Source organism: Aquila chrysaetos, chromosome 3 (assembly GCF_900496995.4).
Source record: "Aquila chrysaetos chrysaetos chromosome 3, bAquChr1.4, whole genome shotgun sequence".
NCBI classification, from domain to species: Eukaryota; Metazoa; Chordata; class Aves; order Accipitriformes; family Accipitridae; genus Aquila; species Aquila chrysaetos.
The window spans coordinates 24,664,347-24,684,487 of record NC_044006.1 but is presented as its reverse complement, the minus strand read 5'-3'; the positions used below and the strand labels follow the sequence as shown (position 1 = coordinate 24,684,487).

The window sequence follows — 20,141 nt, the reverse complement described above, 5'->3', positions numbered from 1 at the left end:
AGCTTCCTAGAAAAGCACTGATAAACACATGTTCTGGACTCTCCTACAAGAAGAAACTAGACCAAGTAGGGTGGATGGCAGTGTGGTATTGGTTGTTGTAATATGGTGATCTTCTAATGGAGAAAAGGAGACCCCCCCAAGAGCCTGCAGTAATTTCTATCCACTAGCACAATGTATTCTGTACTTTTATCTCATCTTCTCCAGATAACACTGCTGGGCATCTGGTAGAGATTATAATGGAGCTGCGAGCAAACTGGCTACAACCAGCAAAGACAGACAATGCTGGGGTTCTGCAGCTCATCAGCAAGGGCTACGCAGTGCTGCCACTGAATGTGGCTGCTAGTCATTCCCAGCTAGAGCTTGCAGTCTCACATGGCGCCAGTGAGAGCAGCTGCTCTCAACAACATTTAGGAACATTTTTTTCCTCACCTTCATCCCACTTTTACACAGCCACAAGCGCTTGTTAGTTAAACAAGGTCCATTGTCATTTTGCATTCACTCTTACTTATTAAATAATTTTTGTTATTTTTGAGCCTATATGGCCATACTGAAATCTGGTATTACATGACAGTATTATTTCTGTACTCTGATTGGAAGGTTATGTCCTCCCTGCACCTGCAAAGTTAAGAGGAACTGAAGCACTGTAATAAACAGCACAGGATTTACATGAACTGCCTTCCTATAACCTGCCCACAGGACCTCTTAGGCACTGGTAACAAAACCATCTTTTCTGCAGGCATTGCACAGTGATATTTCCCTGGAAGGTTTCTCAGTTCTACCCCAATTATTCTATCTTGTTGGGGACCGTACTGAGACAAGGGCCATTCAGAACTGAGAGATTCACTTATTTTAAAGAGATATAGCTCAGGCCTCTAAGCAACAACATGACTTGCAAGAAGCAGACATGCTGGAAGCAACCCAAATGTCTTACCTGCCACTGTGAAGAACACCAGTGAAGTGCTGTGATAACTCAAGATTAAAACATTGCAGAAATATGCACAAATATTGCAGCACTCTTTCTCTAGACTCCAACTCCTCTCCCAACCCATTTTTCTTTCTCGTGAATGCAGATGAAGTGAGAAGCGCGTGGAAAACATCTGCCCACTACATTCTTCGCTGCCTATTTTGAAAAACCTTTCCTATCACATATTCCAAAAGAGTTGAAGCACAGACAGATGGCTAATCCATCCACAGCAGGCGTGTCAATTTAGCCAGTATGCCAAAACACAAAACCTGACCTCTGGTCTGCTCAAAATCTCTTTCTGTTGCTTGGCATCAATATAGCATTTACTGAAACTCATTAGACTGCTACAGGATACATGATAATTCAAACAAAATAAAAGCACTGGAAGATCACGGAAGGTTCCTGACACTCTGCACAAGGTACTCTTGCACAAGAGACCAATTTGAAGCTGTAGAGATTGTGGAAATTTAAGCAAGATCCAGTAATTTTAGGAATTCTTAGAACAGGTAAGTCCATGCCTCAGCGCAGAAATATTAATGTCTGCATGTAAACTGCAGAACTTCTCCACCTTCTCTTTCCTGTAAAAGTATTGACTCATTATAATGCAGAGAGCACACTGCAAGTGGAAGAAACCTCATGGATGGAAAAGCATCTTTCTATTTTTCTTTTACAGTATCTGCCTCGCTCGCACTTTCTGTAGAAATGTTATCAAACACCAACTTGATTTTGTGTCTGACCAGTAACATTCAAGTCCCTGAGAACTCTCCCCCAGGGTGCAGGACCATCTGCTTATACTCTGGTTGACAATTTACCACTTGCTTTCACATCTTTTCCCTATCATCTTCCTGGTTTTGTTCAATATCACATACTGAAAGAGCAACCTCCCCTATCTCACAAAAAGCAAACTCATCTTTCTATTGTATCCCCTAAAAAGTTACTTAAAACGGGGATGTAAGGATCCCTTAAAACCTTACATAGGCACATCAAAAGCACAGTAGTGCCCTGAGGAAAGAATATAGTGACTCCCTACAGGTAACTCTGCCCCAGACAGACCTCCCCCTCTTTCTCTCCTTTTCACCTTTTAAATGTGTGATTTGATAAAAGCCTTTTGATGATGTAAAAAAAAAACATTTGGACTTTCAGGAATAAAACAACCAACAACACAGTGAAATAATAAGAGAGTCTTGACCTTCCAAAGAACACTCACATTCTGGTTGGAACAGGGAGGAACGTAGGAAATGCACATGTTCAACATGAGAAGAGTTTCCAGGAAAGCAGGATTTTTTTTTAATTTTTTTTTAAACTGGCAAGTCAAACTGAAAGTGCAACTGACTTCCAGATGAGGGTGTGGTGCTTTAAGACAAAATGCAATGTGTCAGACCATTTCAGATCATTTCACTGAAGCACATCTCAATTACAGTACCTGCTACTAGTGCGCTGACAAAAGAAGGTTAGTTTTGTTTTAATATTTACTGCTTTGTATATTAAGCGTGATATACTTATTTTCGTAGAGAAGAGCTAGGATTTACTCTTAGATAAGTTGGCTTTACGGAGAGACATAATTTCACTAAGGGACATGCTCATTTCCAGTCTTAAAATTAGATTTGTTCAGTAGAAGAACAGAATACTGCTTACTTCATTAAAGAAAAAGTCTGTCTGTTTAAACTGGGGATATTAACTTCACTCAACATTTACTCATCCAATCCCCTGTCAAGTTTAAACACACAGAAACACTGAATTTGTATCTAAATGGAAGCTGGGATAATTCTGCAAGAAAACATGCAAAGCTGTCTATTAATATATCTATTAATATACCTCTTAGAAACAGTACTTGAAAAAACAGCTGAGGTTTTGAACTGTTTGGGTACTTGTGGGCAGTTTTGTATGTGAAAAGATTCCTTTCTGTGCATAACATTCTGAGAAGTCTCCAGCTGTAAAATGCAGTGTACCCACTGCAATTTGATTCTGCAAGAAATTCCACACGCACATAAGGCGGCTCACTGTGTGGGATGGAGACTAAACTAAGCCTGTTCCACCACTGTTCAGCAACTGACTCCCATGGGATGGCTCTGCTTTATGTAACGGGCACATACATATACGTGCGCCTGAGCAACAACATTAACAGGAATGACAAAAATAGCTACCTTAGCCAAAACATAACTGTGTTTTTGAGGGAGAAATACCAACTGTTGCATTTCAGATAACTTTGTTTCTGTCATGAACTCAAGTCAGCCAAAAGCATATCAGGCAGTGGAGCATGTTCCTTGTCACACCCGAACCGCTCTGTGATATACAGATTTCTTAAAGTTTGCACTGAAATGTGTAGTGTTTTGCTTCCAAGCAAACTTGCCAGTGATCCGATTTGATTAAGTGTTCCCAGATGGGTTCTGTAATAAATGTTTTAGACCACAACAAATCTTTACAGTTTAAAATTTAATTTTCTTCTAATCTTGGCTAGAGTGCATTACATTCTCCCTGCAGCAGTTTCTCTTCTACTAAAAAAAAAAATTCATTTGCTGCCGATGTCTGAATTTCTCCTCAAAGTACCATAAAGCTGCAAAAGATTGCCCCTGCTGAAAAATCCTGCTAACACAACTTGTGAGGCATAGAATAGACATCCCTTGCTGAAGTAATAAATAGAATTACTTATTTTTCCATTCTGCACACCTTATTTAGGCAACAGTAAATGACAGACTTAAGAGTAATCATTGTTTAAAGCTTAACGGGAAACGTTTTGAAAAGTTAACAAAATAATCCAACAAAGTAATTAAGGATGAAGCCAAACCAAATAGTTAATTTCTAGCGAACACACTTTTAAAAAAAAATTTAGATAGCAGATTCACTGGAGAAAAAAAAAAAAAAAAAAAAATAGAAATTACTCATTTCTCTCTATTTAATTGGTCTGCATCCCTGAATATGACATCAATCAGTAACTTATTTTTCCTGGCAGACATGGTAGACAGAATAAAAAAAAAATTCAGAGATAGTGTTAATAATAAGTTCAGCAACCCTTCATTTAAATCTTTGTCTAAAAACCAGAAATGGTATTTGGGAGTTTTTCCAAGCTTGAAAAAGCCAAATTGTAGCTCTGGGGCAGAATATCAGTTAAGAATCTGCTTTCAGTAACATTGGCCTCAAATTCTGAAGCACTGCAAATGATGAGAAAGGGGCATGTGTTTTTCATTCTCGGCTACTTTTTGCTACTGGTGTTAAGAAATCTTAATCCCATTTATTTCAAGAAAACAGGGCACTGCAGGACTGTAGTTTACAACAGAAAGAATTTCAGCAAATTAGTAATGAACACAATTCCAGGAAAAGAAAATACCGTAGGACACGACTTACTTAAGACACAGTCTGAAGATAGGAACACTCAAACTTCAGCCCTAAACTGGCAGTGAGAATACAGCCTTAGTGTTTACAGAGTAAATCTCCCATGAGATAGTATTTGAAAAAACAGCAGAGCTTCTGAGCTGTTTGGGTACTTGTCAGCAGTTTTGTATGTGATAAGATTCCTTTCTGTGCATAACCCTGAGAAGTCTCCAGCTGCAAGATGCAGCATACGCACAGCAATTTGGTTCTGTAAGAAATTCCACACCAGCATAAGGCAGCTCGCTCTGTGGGATGGAGACTAAACTAAACCTGTTCCACCACTGTTCAGCAACTGACTCCACTGCTGTGCTTTATGTAATGAGCATGTATACGTGTGCCCGAGAAACAAGCAAGCACATTCTCCCTATGATACTCATATCCCAAATTTGCCAAAATTTATGACAGTAGGCACAGAACACTACTGCTTGCCTCTCAGCTTTAACCTGTTAGTATTCCTTATCCACCCTATTGTAATAGCATTTACAGCCTTCAGCTGTACTCCTTTGCTTCGCAGAGGCTGTAGAGAGGAAGGTGTAATTTCAACCCTGTAAAGGTATAAATTTATTTTTTAATGGAATACAGTCAGACATAACTGAGTCAGAGCAGCTTAAGCAATGATGGCTCCTCAGCTGAAATGTGGAAACCTGTGAGCTGCACCCCCAAGCATCTTGCAATCTCAAACACTAAGGTTAATGAAAGCATTTCAACTGAATCCATTTCACTTTGCATTGCACACACAGATGTAGTCAGTTACCCCATTTCATGTGAGAATTTGAGACAGTCTGTTCTGCCTCCATCACTGTCTAGCTCTACTTTGAGCATTTACTTATGTATTGTCTATATCCAACTTCTTTAAACTTGACATGTGTAAGCAACCCTGAGCAAGGGATTTAGGTTTCAACAGAAATTTTAAAACTTAAACCCAGTATCTTTCTTTGGTGTTCCCTTCTCCCCCCCTTTTTTGTGTCTTGTAGCTTTGCCATCGGCTGGGATATGAATAACTCAACTGATTACTGGATTGAGGATGAGGAGGATGAGCTCAACTCTGTTATAGATTACAATACATATGAGCTTCTCTGTGAAAAAAACGATGTGAGAAATTTCAGTAAATTATTTCTCCCTGTGTTCTATGCATTGGCTTTCACTGTTGGAGTTGCTGGGAATTCATTAGTGGTCGCAATTTATGCCTATTGCAAGAAACCGAAGACTAAGACGGATGTGTACATCATGCATCTAGCCATTGCTGATTTGCTCTTGCTCTTTACACTCCCTTTTTGGGCTGCAAATGCAGTGCAGGGATGGGAACTTGGAAACGCCATGTGCAAGCTCACTTCTTCTCTGTACACCATGAATTTCAGCTCTAGCATGCTGTTCCTGGCCTCTATCAGTGTGGATAGATACAGGGCCACTTCTGAATCCCGGGGTCATAGAAGAACCAGTAAACACTGCAGTGTTACCTGCATCTGTGTCTGGCTATCTGCCATTTTCCTCAGTATCCCTGAATTGATATTTAATCAAGTCAAGAAACACAATGACAGGAATGAATGCCTTCCTGTATTTCCAATGAATATGGAAACACTCTTAAAAGCAACCATTCAAATCCTGGAAATTATCCTGGAATTTCTGCTTCCTTTCCTAGTAATGCTGATCTGCTACTCAGCTACTGCTCGAGCAATCTTTAGATCTGCAAATGCTAAAAAAACTAGACCTTTCATGGTTCTGCTGGCAGTAGTGGCTACTTTCATTATTACCCAGCTACCGTACAACATTGTTAAGTTCTGGCGAGCCATTGATATCATCTATCTGCTGATTACTGACTGTGATGTGAGTAAAACCACAGACATCACACTCCAGGTCACCAAGAGCATAGCTTTGTTTCACACCTGCCTGAACCCTCTTCTCTACACCTTTCTGGGCGCCTCTTTTAAAATGCATATTATGAAAATCGCAAAAAATTATGGATACTGGAGAAGGCAACAACAGAATGGAAGACCTGAAGAAATTTCTATGAATTATGAAGACCATACTGAAGAAACAATTAGTTTCACTATATAGACTCTCCATTACTTCCATTATCTTATATAACCAAGGGAATTATTTACTAATTCTGAGGGTATTGTTTCAGCAGCTGTTTGTGTGCAAGTCAACTTTCAGATTAATTTCTGAACCTGCAGACTAGCCAAGACACTGCAGTGCAGTTCAAAGTGAACATGTTGATCAAAATCAGGCATCAGGCAAGAACTAAATACTGAAATTCCTAGAAACAACTAGAGATACTTACTGGAAAAAAAAACCAAACCCAAACCTCCCAGAACGACAACAAAACCCAAACACCTAAAACTCCCCAAGATTTAAATTTAAAAGGGTCACAGCACTAGGCACGTAAATAGCTGTGTAATGAACAATCTGCACATGTCTAAACATATAATTAAAACAGAAAAAGAAACCAGCAGCAATAAAACAGCAGTATAGGAACTTTTCTACCAAACGTTAATAACCTTGTGTTTCTCCACCTATTTTGTAAAACTTTAGAATATTTGCCTATAAATCAGTTCCGTTTTCTTCCTCAGCTATCATTCTGTAAATACACTTGCAGCTTGAAATGAGGTATCAGTTCATGGCTGAGAACTTGGTGGGGGAGCCATTCTTTATGTGTTTCCACATATGTATAGCAACAACAACATCCTCCACAAAAAACAGTAACTCCTCTCTAACTACTAAAAATAACCTTTCACCTCTCCTTTTCTGTTCACCCTAAACCTCAACAAGCCCAGTGCCCTATGGGAGGCACATTCTAGATCTCTGTAAACATAATGTCAAATGTAAATGCCAAAGTAGTGCAGTCAAAGCATTAGCAGAAATGTAAGAAAAAGTTAATCTTCAGATACAGGGCCTGGAATTTCTAGTCAGAATTTGTAAAATGAATCAAATACTGCAATAACTGTATCTGCTAAAACATATGGAGATACAATAAAATCAAAGAATACAAAAAGTGCACTGGCTGTCACTTATTCATATCCTTATGTTTGTTTTGTTTTAGTAGGTATTGACATCCCTCATCATAGGCATTTATCAACCAGCAAAGGCTAGAAGCCTTGCTTGCTGAATGAGAGAGGTTCTCATTCCAAATGCAGCTCATGGTCGGTGGGTTTTACGTTTTTTCCATGGAGAGGTACCAAAGATGTCCCCTGCCACAGTGCTGGCAAGGATTCCAGGAAAACAGCAGTTTTCCATGACTCTCTGGAAGCACTTAAAATATACTGACATATTAGCTTTCAGAGTTAAAAAAAAGTGGTATTATAGCATACTGTCCCTGCCTTCAAACATCCCATGGGCTCTGACAAAATGCCTGATCTACAGCTTATGAAGCCAACAAGAATCTCTCATCTTTAGACACTGTTCCTAGTTACACAATTATGAACTGGAAGAAGAAGTTCTAAAATGACAGACAAGAAACAACAGTAGCATAAACAAGACATAAGCCTCTTCTGTTTGGATGACAAAAGCTTACAGAATTTGTGCCCAGTATTTTGAGAAATACAAGGGCGTGAACGGGTAAGTCAGAAGTGCTTGACAGTGCTTCGACACATACACCATAAATCTGACATATGTAAGCCATACTGGATTTACTGTAGATGTGCAAAGCACCCATGCAAAGCATGGTAAGAAACTCCAATGCTTCCACGAAGCAACTGACTCCTTGCATGTGTGCTTTATGACTTGTCTTCACAAATACAGAGTGGTTGCACCCAGAGCGACATTATGACCAGGCTGTCAGGCTTCTGGAATTCCCAAATATCCAAGGTCCTAATGTCCCACTCAGAGTAAAAAGCGAAACCCGCCCCCCCCCCCCCCAACCCAAACCTAAAAACCAACCAGGCAGAAAAAGGAGACTGACTAAGACAGAGCTGCATGTATATGCTTCTCAAACTTCTTGAAACTGCAGCGCCTTTTATGCGTCTATCCTTCAGCAAATCTGACTGTCCTAATTATTTTTATTAGAAACAAGACAAACCAAATCATGATCACTCACTTATGTTTACTCTCCTTTTTATAATTCATGTGACTAATTTTACAAATAATACATTGAGTGTGTGACCTCCTACAAACTTTCCCATTACTTCCTTAGGAAATGCAATGCACAGTTGGGAGACACTGACCCACAGCAAACATAGCAGACAGCAGTTAAGCGATACTCTCAGGTCAAGAGACAAGATTCCATGCCTCCTTTTGCTGCCAGTTCTGCAGTACTAGAAAAGAGAGAGAGACCTATCTTCTGGTGAGGCTAGGTACTGCACCAGCATGTATCAGTAGGTAGCTGCGAAATGTAGCTAAATGAAACGCTTAAGTTTCACTCCAGTTAGCAACTCAGTTTATTTAGCTGGCTTCCAAACTTCCAGGGAATGATGACTTTCAAGTAGCTGTCACGTATGTTTTGGTAAAAAAGTAACAGTACTACAATATCAGGAACATTTACCACTTACAGTGCAGTCCATTGATTTTTCTGGGAAGTATAGTATAAGAAAATCACCTGTAACAGTCAGTCCAACAGCATTACACGCTAGTTTAAAAAGCAGCCAAATTTTACTGTAACTACACAGTACACTCAAACCTCACACACAAGCTGCCAAAGACAGCTTCATAAAAACAAAGTTTAAAGGCTACGGCCATAAACGTGTAAGTTACCTGATGGGAAGAGGTAACGTTTAAAGAACAATAGTAGCATTCATTCTGTGAACGAAATTCAGAGGTTCCAAAAAGGAACTCCAAACCCCAAACTGGATTTGAGTCTTGGACTTTTCTTCATACAACAAAAGCTCGATTCAGCTCTTTCCATTGCTTTACATTCTATTGCCTTTATTCAAGAAGAGATAATTTTCCATCTCAGAAATGGAGCACAAATATTTTTATCAGTTCTTGGAAAGAATTTTAGACTTAGCCATTCTTATTTAGGGTTTCCGTACTTACCACTGCTCCACCACTTCTTGCCATTGATCACATAACTGTTTCCATCTCGCTCAATGCTGCATTGCATATTGGTGGCATCACTTGAAGCCACATCAGGTTCTGTGTTAAAGAAAAAACCAAAAACCAACCACTGGAATAAATATACAGGTAGTAAGTACTACCTCCACAAATATAGGGATCTGGATATACTCTATTGACAGTGACACTGTTTTGCTCCCAGAAGAAAAGCTGTTTTCAGAACCTCACTCTGCTGGCGGTCACAGGCTTTTCTCTTTTCCAACAACCTGTTATCCATAGCCAGTTTAAAGTTCCTTGTTCTTGGGCTCAGACTACCCTTTTACAGTCAACAGCCTTCTTCCTTCCCTGATGTTTTTAAATCCTTCCCCCTTCCAATATACTTATAGATTACAGTCATATCTCTCCTTTGCCTTTTTTCCCCCTAGGCTCTTCTCAAGTGAAAATAAAGATATTTAAACTACTTTTGTGATGGTTTATGAAATAGGTTACACAAAGTTGCCAGCAAAATGTCCTCAATGATTGTTTGGAACAGGAAAGATTCCTCCTCTCTCCTTTCACCCTTAACTTCTTTTATAGGCCATCTTCTTTAAAACAAAAGCACCATTTTCCTCTTGAGGAACACAGTAAAACAGAATTTGCAAAATAAGGGTCCAGCTCTGCAAGGCTTAGTTCCCTCAACTCCTGCTGACACAGGAAGATCAAGATTTTAACATCACATGTTCAAAAGCTACCTGCCTATTTCAAGAGCCAGGCCTTCCAGAAATGCTGAATGCCACAAGCATTTTGCAAGAGCAAAAATTAATATAATGCTGAGCTACAGACATAAAGCAAGTGCATCGTATGTTTTGCAAGTTATCTTCAGGTTATGTCTTAAAACCTCTGCCTACATACAGCAAAACTACACAACTTTAATCACAATCATCATACTTGTATCTAATTGTATGTTCCTAGAGAACCCAAAGCACATTACAAAAAAGGGTAAGTTTTATTGTAAACCTGTTTGGTACAATAAAATGTATTTTACTAGTACTAAAAGTAAACCGAAAAGTATACGGAAAGCAAATACTAATTATTGTAAACATGAGAAATGGTAACTATCAGGGAAGGGCAGCAAGGGTGCTTCACTTTGCATTCACACCTCATAGATCATTTCATATTCAAACACATTCACAGATACAGTGGAAATTTCTTCATTAGTTCATTAACACATAACAACTTGTAGTTTTGTACTTTTTGCATATGCCATGCGAAATTTCTGCCAATTGCCTCTAACTCTCTTGTGGAGAAAAATTTACCTGTCATGCAGAAGCAAGAACTAATCTTCCCTTCTAGGAGAGGCTCCAGCCACTCTTTCTTTTGCTCTTCAGTCCCATACATATGCAGGACCTCCATGTTTCCAGTGTCTGTAAGAAATCAGTAGTCATGTTTACTCCTTGAGACACACAACTCGTAAGGCTTAAGATGCCCAACTTTTTAATGCTCTCAGTGTTGTAGTTATGGGACAGGGGTGCTAACCTGGTGCATGACAGTTGAAAACCTCAGGAGCAAAGAGGCATTTCCCCGTCTCCTCAGCTATTAGCGCGTAGTCAAGCTGGCTGAGACCACTGACATCTGGGAGAAAAAGGTTCCACAGACCTTCTACTTTGGCCATTTCCTGTTAAAAGAATCAGAGAAAAACATTAGCAATAAAACTTTAAAAAAACAAAAAATTTAAATTCTGGCTTCCTGCCCATTTTCTTCCTTCCTGCCTAACATACTGTCCAATGTATCCAATGCCTTGTTTCTATAGCTATTTTCAATAGGTAGTTTTTGACTTAAAGTTCAGACATACCCCTCAGAGAACTCACTTTTGCTTTTCTCCTCATTCGTATCTCTCACCTCCTTTTGCACACTTTCTTTCCTTTCACTGTTCTTCACACTGTTTCCTTCCATGCAGAGTAACTTCTCCAACAGGATACACCAAACATTCTTACACTGTATGTCAGCGCCTGTTTCTTTTACTGCTAGAGTAAAGTTTTAAATATTCAAGAATATTTATTATCCCATACCTTCAGTCTCTCAAGCAGTGGTGGTTTCTTCCATTTTTCCTCAGTATTTGCATGTCCAGCATAGTATTTTATTATTTCCTTAGAGAAACAATTAAAAAGATGCTGTTTAAATTAAGAACACATGTAATATACACAAGTAATAATAAGGTGTCTTTTCCAGTGCTACACACCAAGAAACCAATAAAAAAAATATTCAGCACAGGTTTTTATTATGCAGTTGGTTGCATTATACAATTAAAAATATAACTGAAAAATCAAACTGCAATCTGTTCATATTGCAAGACTTTAAATGTGTCATGGAGATGACCCCAATCAGTACCTTATTTCATACAGGGAGATGATTTGCGGTGGTTTAAAGTATGTGATGATGACGGTAGAAGGCCAGTGTTTTCTGATGATACAAGTAACTGTTACCAACAGCACGCACAAGAGGCATGAACCCAGAATTAAAACAACAAATAAAAGCCTGACGTACTGACACTTAAGATTCAGGTTTCCCGTCACAACATTCAGATATATAAGCCAGTTAATCTTTTTTTAACTGAGAAAAAAACTGCAATGAATACATTTTCTTTTCCTGTCAAAATAATTCCTTAATAGATTATGTAAGCAGTCATTCCGAGCACCAGTGCCTAGTACTAAGTAAAACTCTGTATTCAATAATGCTAGTATTTTCACAAGCGTGTTTTAGAGAGGCACAGCACTTCAAAGCTGGTCCAGAACTAGTTTTAGAATGAGTAGAAGTAGTGCCCTCTTCTGAAAAAACACACAATAAGACAAATTTCAAAGTAGAATTTACAAGTCCTGATTCACAATCCCTGTTACCAGAAATAACTTACAAGCACAACAGTACTCAACTGCAAAACTTGCCTTGCATGGCTTGTTTGTGGTTGTTTTTTTGTTTTTTTTTAAAGCAAGTACTTTAATTATTGCAAGGCTTCCTTGGACAATCCAAAACTAGACAGACTTCTAAGAAACTTTGCACATCAAGAGTTTCTGCTCTCAACCCCTCCTTGCGATAAGCGGATGCATTCACAAATCTTTTAGACTAATATGTTCTTTGCGTTTCTGCCTGACTACAAAAAAAAAAAAAAAAAAAGCCAAAAAAAACAAATTCTGCAACAAAAGTCACCTGTGCTTTCATGAGGCTAAAAGTTGAACCAACTTTCTAGGCAGAAAATTTCTAATCTCCCTAGGGTAAGAAGTAAAATGCTTCATCGCATTTTCCCTTCCACTAATTAGGGACTTCTGTGGATATTTCTCGTGATCTGATTTCAAACCTTCGCTGGTATTAGATATATTCAGGAATGAGGCTACATTGACACATTATGGAATCCATATTTTGTCATAAAAGTCACACTTAAAAAAAATAAGGCAAGAAACAGAAACATTCAACTTTGTATGGTTAAAACCAGCCGATTCCATTTTTTAACCAAGCATCTTTCTGTTTAGTACATAAGAGTTCTAGGTTTTTGTTAGTGTTGAAGTATTTTGGCAAATACCTTTAAAAAGTAACTCTTCTTAAAAAGAGTAGTTCTTAAACTTTAAAAAGTAACTCTTAGCTTTCATTAACAATGCATACAACATTTTAATTCTGCAAAAAATTAACGCAGACTATAATGATTTCTGTTAATATTTTTCAATGCCACAAACATCACTGCATGAAAATACGGCTGTTTGAAACAAACAAACAAACAAAAAAACAAACAGGAGGACGTGACTTCTATACATAGTTTTACATTTTTATAAAATCTAGTCATAAAATGTTCATTTATAAATAGGTTTACTAAAAGTTTTTACCTTCTCAGCTGGATATATGTGCTGCTTCATGAACTGCTTGACCTTCAGCAAAATTTCTTGGCCTTTCCTACTTTGATGGAACAGCTCTCCAGAAATGCTGTGGTGTGTGCTGCTGAAAGATGACCTAGAGAAGAACGTTCAGTGCAATAACTACTAAACCAGATTTTCCCTCATAATAATATAAACTGCTTTATACAGCATTTAAGTAAGTGAAGACATTGTAAAAGCTTTGCCTTGCCTTTGACCAGCAGTTTAGACTACTCTTACCTTTTTGAGAGCTCTAACCCTCTCTCTGCCAAAGGCTTCACAATCTTAGCAAATTCACGACTGTTCTCTGCAGAAGCATTTCCAATGAGATATCTAGCATACACACCCTAAAACCAAATGAAAGGCATATATTGTATAATTAGGCATTTAAAAATGATTAATAAATTGATTATTTCTTCAACTATCAAAGTAACACTTAAATGCACATATTCTTAAAAGGAAAAAATTAGCAACCAGACAGATTTTACTGGGATATGTTAATTTTGTTTTTGTTCAATTTCTAATGTACTGGAGATGCTTGGTTGTCGTGGTTTCAGCCCAGCCAGCAACAAAGGACCAGGCAGCCACTGGCTCACTCCTCCCAGTGGGATGAGGAAAAAATAGGATGAAAAGCTTGTGGGTGCAGACAAGGACTGGGAGGGATCATGCACCACTTATGGTCACAGGTAAAAACCAGACTCGACTTGGGCAAAAAAACCCCAATTTAATCTGTTACAAATCATATCAAAACAAGGATAACAAGAAGTAAAACCAAACCTTAGAACACCTTCCCCCCCCCGGCCCATTCCCGGCTCAACTCCACTCTCGGTTTTCTCCACCTCCTGGCGCAGGGGGACGACGAATAGGGGTTGGGGTCCGCTCATACCACCTTGTCTCTGCCGCTCCTTCCTCCTCAGGGGGAGGAGGACTCCTCACTCTTTCCCTGCTCCGGCGTCGGGTCCCTCTCATGGGAGACAGTTCTCCATGAACTGCTCCAGTGTGGGGTCCCTCCCACGGGCTGCAGTCCCTCACAAACTGCTCCAGCTCGGGTTCTTTCACCTCCTCCCCCTCCTCGTTCACTGACCTCGGTCTCTGCATAGGTGTTCCTCACATCCAACTCCCCTCCTCTGCTGCAGGTTCCCCTTCTTAAATCTGTTCTCCCAGAGGCGCTACCACTGTCAGTGATGGGCTCAGCCTTGGCCAGCGGTGGGTCCGACTTGGAGCCAGGGAAGCTTCTAGCAGCTTCTCACAGGAGCCACCCCTGCGGCCAAAAACCCCACCACAAAAACCGAAAACAGGAGTGCACAAGAGAAAAAAAACATACCCCAGCTAAACCAAACTAAAGGCAAATCACAAAAAGTAGTAGAGGAAAAAAAGAAAAAAAGAAATGTCTGCACTACTGCAAGCGAGCTCAGCCTCTTTGTGTGGATTGTCCAGCTCATAGTTCGCAAACAAGTTTCACCATGTCTAGTGCACACAGGTGACTCACGGGTGGTTACAAAAGGGACCCAGGCTTGGATTGCCTTGAGACCCTGTCCTTCTGCAGAGACAACTCATGGGGAGCTGTGTAGACAGCTTAGCCCTGGGTTGTCTGATAAGCCCTAAACTAAACAGGGTGGTGGCTGCACCATTCAAAGAACCAAAACCTGAACTGAGCCTTGAAATCCCTTAACAAATAGTATGCCCTGAGTCTCAATCCAACCACTATTCAGTTGCCTGAGGAAGCAAGGTAAAAAAACCCAAAACCTGGAGGGTTTCAGCTTCAGTTTCAAATGACAACCTTGTGTATTCAAACAATCACAGACCAACAAAGGAAAGATAAGGGGAAACTCCACTCAGATATACATAATTCATTTAGGCATTGTATTGGTTTTGTTGGCAAGGTTTTGGTAGCGGGGGGGGGTTACAGGGGTGGCTTCTGTAAGAAGCTGCTAGAAGCTTCCCCTGTGTTCAAGAGAAAGCCAATACCAGCTCTGAGACGGACCCGCCGCCGGCCAAGGCCGAGCCAATCAGCGATAGTGGTAACGCCTCTGTGATAACATTTTTAAGAAGGAAAAAAAAGTTGGGACAGGCAGATTCGGCAGCCGGAGAGAGGAGTGAGAACATGTAAGAGAAACAACTCTGCGGACACCAAGGTCAGTGAAGAAGGAGGGGGAGGAGATGCTCCAGGCGCCGGAGCAGAGATTCCCCTGCGGCCCGTGGCGAAGACCATGGTGAGGCAGGCTGTCCCCCTGCAGTCCATGGAGGTCCACGGTGGAGCAGATATCCACCTGTAGCCGTGGAGGACCCCACGCCGGAGCAGGTGGGTTTCCCGAAGGAGGCTGTGACCCCGTGGGAACCCTGCGCTGGAGCAGGTTCCTGGCAGGACCTGCGGATCTGTGGAGAGAGGAGCCCACGGAGCAGGTTTTCTGGCAGGACTTGTGACCCCGTGGGGGACCCACGCTGGAGCAGTGTGCTCCTGAAGGACTGCACACCGTGGAAAGGACCCATGCTGGAGCAGTTCGTGAAGAACTGCAGCCCGTGGGAAGGGCCCACGTTGGAGAAGTTCGTGGAGGACTGTCTCCCGTGGGTGGGACCCCACGTTGGAGCAGGGAAGAGTGTGATGAGTCCTCCCCCTGAGGAGGATGAAGCGGCAGAAAACAACGTGTGATGAACTGACCGTAAACCCCATCCCCGTTCCCCCTGTGCCGCTGGGGGGGGTTGGTAGAGAAGCCGGGAGTGAAGTTGTGCCCGGGAAGAAGGGAGGGGTGGAGGGAAGGTGTTCTGAGATTCGGTTTTTTTCTCATTACCCTACTCTGGTTGATTTGTAATAAAGTGAGTTAATTTCCCCAAGTTGAGTCTGTTTTGCCCGTGACGGTAAGTGATGAGTGATCTCTCCTGTCCTTATCTCGACCCACAAGCTCTTTGTTATATTTTCTCTCCCCTGTCCAGCTGAGGAGGGGGAGTGATAGAACGGCTTTGGTGGGCACCTGGCAACCAGCCAGGGTCAACCCATCACAGGCATATATCATAATCCACTCAGACATAGTCATACACACCATTCCACAAGTCAGGGGATAAAAACTGTAAGATTCAGGTTGGAAATGGGGGAGTCACTTCTCCAACTATACAGTTGGCTTGTGAAGGAAACACTTCCCCCCCTTGATTGGGACGCCGGTTGAGGTAACTTCCCTGGGATTGAGAGCCCTTACCTGGAGGGGTAAGTGAATATTGTTTATGCTTTAAGTTTGTAAACACGTGTGTGCTTGTGGTTGTCTGTGAATCGCTTGTGGTTGTAATAATGTACTACTCTTGCCTTAAAAAATTGCAATAGTGCATTCCTCCATTGTATCTGTAAAACCTGCAATAGTGGCGTGTTAAGTCTGTAAGTGAAGTTCAAATAAATCATTTACTTGAACCTTGCAGTTAAGTCTGCGAGTGAAGTTCAAGTCATTTGCTTGAACCTTGCAGTTAAGTCCTTTTCCATCACATTACCCTTAAGCCAACCAACAACAGTACACACTTGTGATTATAATTAACTACCCACATACACACTCTTACTCCAAATCAATACCAGGTACCTTATCCCACATTAGGTATGCAGATCTCATGCTGCAACTCATTAAAATATACTTATGCCCTACAATGGCTGAATATCTAATTAAACTGTTACTTCTGTTAACAATGAATCAAGGAAACTTATTTTCTGCCAGAATCACATCTCAAGATTGGTCTCCTATACTCATAATAAGCTGAGTTCACAACACACCCTTTTTCATCTGTGGGTGGCAGCAACAGGATCTTATCTATCTATCCTGCTACCTACTTTCATGAGAGCTGCAGAAACTTAGAAAGATCTTTGTTTCTCTGTAACACAGGATTTAAATTAGCCAGAGAGTGCAAAACGGTAATGACAAAACTGCCTGCATACTGGAACATCAGTAAGAAAAATCCACATATCCATTTTTTTTTCTTTGTAAAAACATAAACATTTTTGCATAAAGCCTGCTTTCCTAAGAAGTTAGCTATATCTAACACAATGTATTTTATGTAGCAAGAATTCCATCTTAGAGAGTTATCAGTCATAAGCATCTAAGATACTGCTTCTAAAGGAACAAACTGAAACACAATGGTTCCAGTAATTTTTAAAATGTTATTCATATTTTGAACAAGTATTACCAACTACAAACACTCATAATAAAATTATGTGACATTTCAGCAAATGTGAGCGTATTACCTGGGATATTGCTGCCATTTTAAAATATGACAAAGCAAGAAAAAAATTAAAGTTGGATAAAGTAGTGCTAACACCCTGGCAGCGGCAGTAAATGGAAACCAGTTCTTCAAATGAAGGAGTTTCTACAAAAAAAAACCCAAAATATTTTAGAATACTCAACATTTTCTATGATTTTTTCCACCTTATTCTTCAAACATTTGAACAGCTTTTCAGCTTTATGAGATATTCCATTTACATAGTCAAAAACATGATTTATCTTTTCTCATGACCTAAATGTGATATGAAGAGCCGAAAGGAAATAGGAGTTGTCAGAATTCCAGATACACATAACACTTCCTACCACTCCTCACCTCCACTCCAGTCAGGAAATTAATAATTAATTTCACCACCATGCAGGGAGGGGGGGGGGGGGGGGAGGGGGGGGGAGGTGTGTGGTTTGTTGTTTTTTTTAAATAAATGATAAATTTACATTTAAATTCCAGTTTTCTTCCACTATCTCTAAGAAAGGTTCAAAACAAACTTTTACAGAGGTCACATACTGTGGCTAAGCCACAGCTTGTTAAAACAGGACTACCATAAACCTATCAGCATGTTGCCTACAGTGACGAAAAAAACTATGGAAAAGTTCAAGTGCAAAATGATGTGGTTATTAATTTAACTTTTTATTGTTGTTTATAAAGGTAACATATCAAATAGAAATCAACCCTAGAATTCATTTCAACAAAAATATTACAGTTTCATACCTATGGTGTCTTTGAAACCCAAGACAGTTCCTTGACCAAAGTCATTATTAGATGTAGGCCAAAAGTAGAACATAGTGGCATATGCTAAATCTGCTAAAGGATGACCAGCAGTCGAAAGTTCCCAGTCCAGCACTGCCAAAACACGAGCCTTTAAGAAAAATAAAAACCTCAAGTGAATGCTAGAAGATAAATTCTCCCCATCCACAAATGCACAACCCACTTAACATCCAACAGCTCTATGCAGTTACTATATGTTTAAAATTAAAAACACGCACTGTACCTGTCTACAGCAAAACCAGTTCCTTTTAGCACTATGTAAGGATCTGCAGAAAATTAACATTCACATAGTAGCAGAAAACCAGGCATTTTTCCAAAGAAAATCTGTTTTAAATTCTACATTTTTTGAGTAGCATTCTTCCTGTCAGAAACTTCTAAACTCTTCTAGTCAAAATATGATTGAAATAAAATATCCTAAAGAACAGTAGTATTGACAGTTGGGGTTTTTCTGTTTCCAGTCCTGTTGCACAGATATTGTTGCACAGTCCTTTTGCACAGATACTCACAGACCATGCATTAAAAACGCTAATTTATCACAATATTATGCATAGATTAACACTTACATGCAGAACTGAATTGCCTAAACAGGACAGTCAATCACTGCCCAGACAGTGACATGAGCCTCTGCTGCAAGCATCCATGCAATGGTGTCTTCAGCTGGATGGGTTGAGACTCCCCAAACTGTCATTCTGATGAATTCTTATAATCGAGCTGGCCTGTCATCCTGAACAACCCCTCCAGTCTACTCATGATCCACGGCTACTTGAACTATGTGCAAAAGATTTCCTACACAGTCATCCCTGCATATACAGGAACAGTTTCCACAGATTATTTAAAATTACCTATATACAGCTTGGTCAATTCTTTCAACTACTTCAGGAACAGCTGGGAGAGTCCCTGAGACTGCTCAGGGAGTCAATCACCACATTTAAGCCTACAAACAGCGTCTAGCAACTAAACTATGCACAACAGCGGGAATCCCTGGGATCTGTTGCTCTGTTGTGAATCAGACATTGCAGAGTCTTGGTTACAAATCCCAGGCATATCTTCTGGTCACAACACAGCAAATATCATGGACAAAAATAATGAAAATGCAATTATGTCAATAGACAGGTAACACACGTTACTTCTGCAAACTAGGGGAAAAAAAAAAAAAAAAAAAAAAAAAATCTGTTTCCCTAAAGATGAATGAGGAACTTTCAGGGGTCTCTGTGATCTACATAAGCTCCCCAAATAATCAGCTTTGGCAGATTTTTCTTTGCTTCCACTAGTATCACATATCATGCATTCAGATCCTGTTCCAAAAGCCATTGTTGTTAAGTGAAGCCATACCACAGATTTCAACGGGCTTTGCATCAAATGCTCATACAGTTTAATGAAGTGAGCCTTCAGTATGTCCTTAAGTTGCACTGAATTCAATAGGATTTGTGCATATAAAATATTTTGTTCCTGGACTTTGAAGTAGGGGCGAGAGCTAATGAATCAGTTGAGTAACTAGCTCCTGCAATGAAAACCAGGACTGTATTAGTCACCTCAACACCATACACAGAGTATAGAGAAGAGTTAAGCTTTCTACTGTTCCTTTCAAAGACATATCATGCACTAAAATGCCCATGTGTGTCTCATTACACAGCAGGAGTACAAACAAATGGAGGACCAAAAACTACTAAACATATACAAACATGCTTCAAATACCTCTGTTGGGTGGAAGATGATGTTATCTATTCTAAAGTCCCCATGAATCAGGCTTTCTTCATTATCATCAGGTGGCAAGTTGTTTGCTAACCACTCAGCCAGCTTGTTCATGGCAGGAATATCTGTATGAGCAGCTGCATCATACTGTCTTTTCCAAGTTGATACCTAAAGAAATACGAACACTTCAATGGATTTTCCAACTGATTCACAAGTTTTTCAAGAGCCCAAAATTCTGA

At 40.0% G+C, this 20,141-nt stretch overlaps 2 protein-coding genes across 2 annotated transcripts in view; one reads left to right on the top strand and one right to left on the bottom strand.

The window, feature by feature from the left end:
* Positions 1-20,141, bottom strand: part of ACAD11 (acyl-CoA dehydrogenase family member 11) — a 35,408-nt gene that overhangs the window by 9,885 nt on the left and 5,382 nt on the right. Inside the window, exons 5-13 of the mRNA XM_030009681.2 lie at positions 19,906-20,070; positions 18,154-18,301; positions 17,411-17,532; positions 13,435-13,541; positions 13,168-13,291; positions 11,368-11,445; positions 10,835-10,973; positions 10,615-10,722; positions 9,302-9,400 (exon numbers count right to left, since the gene is read on the bottom strand). Coding sequence (XP_029865541.1) covers positions 9,302-9,400; positions 10,615-10,722; positions 10,835-10,973; positions 11,368-11,445; positions 13,168-13,291; positions 13,435-13,541; positions 17,411-17,532; positions 18,154-18,301; positions 19,906-20,070 — 1,090 coding nt within the window. The remainder of the gene's footprint in view (positions 1-9,301; positions 9,401-10,614; positions 10,723-10,834; positions 10,974-11,367; positions 11,446-13,167; positions 13,292-13,434; positions 13,542-17,410; positions 17,533-18,153; positions 18,302-19,905; positions 20,071-20,141) is intronic.
* On the top strand, positions 1,354-7,357 carry ACKR4 (atypical chemokine receptor 4). Its single transcript, XM_030009680.2, is given in 2 exon segments — positions 1,354-2,414; positions 5,308-7,357. Coding segments are annotated over 2 exon segments (1,161 nt in total). The 5' UTR covers positions 1,354-2,334; the 3' UTR covers positions 6,389-7,357.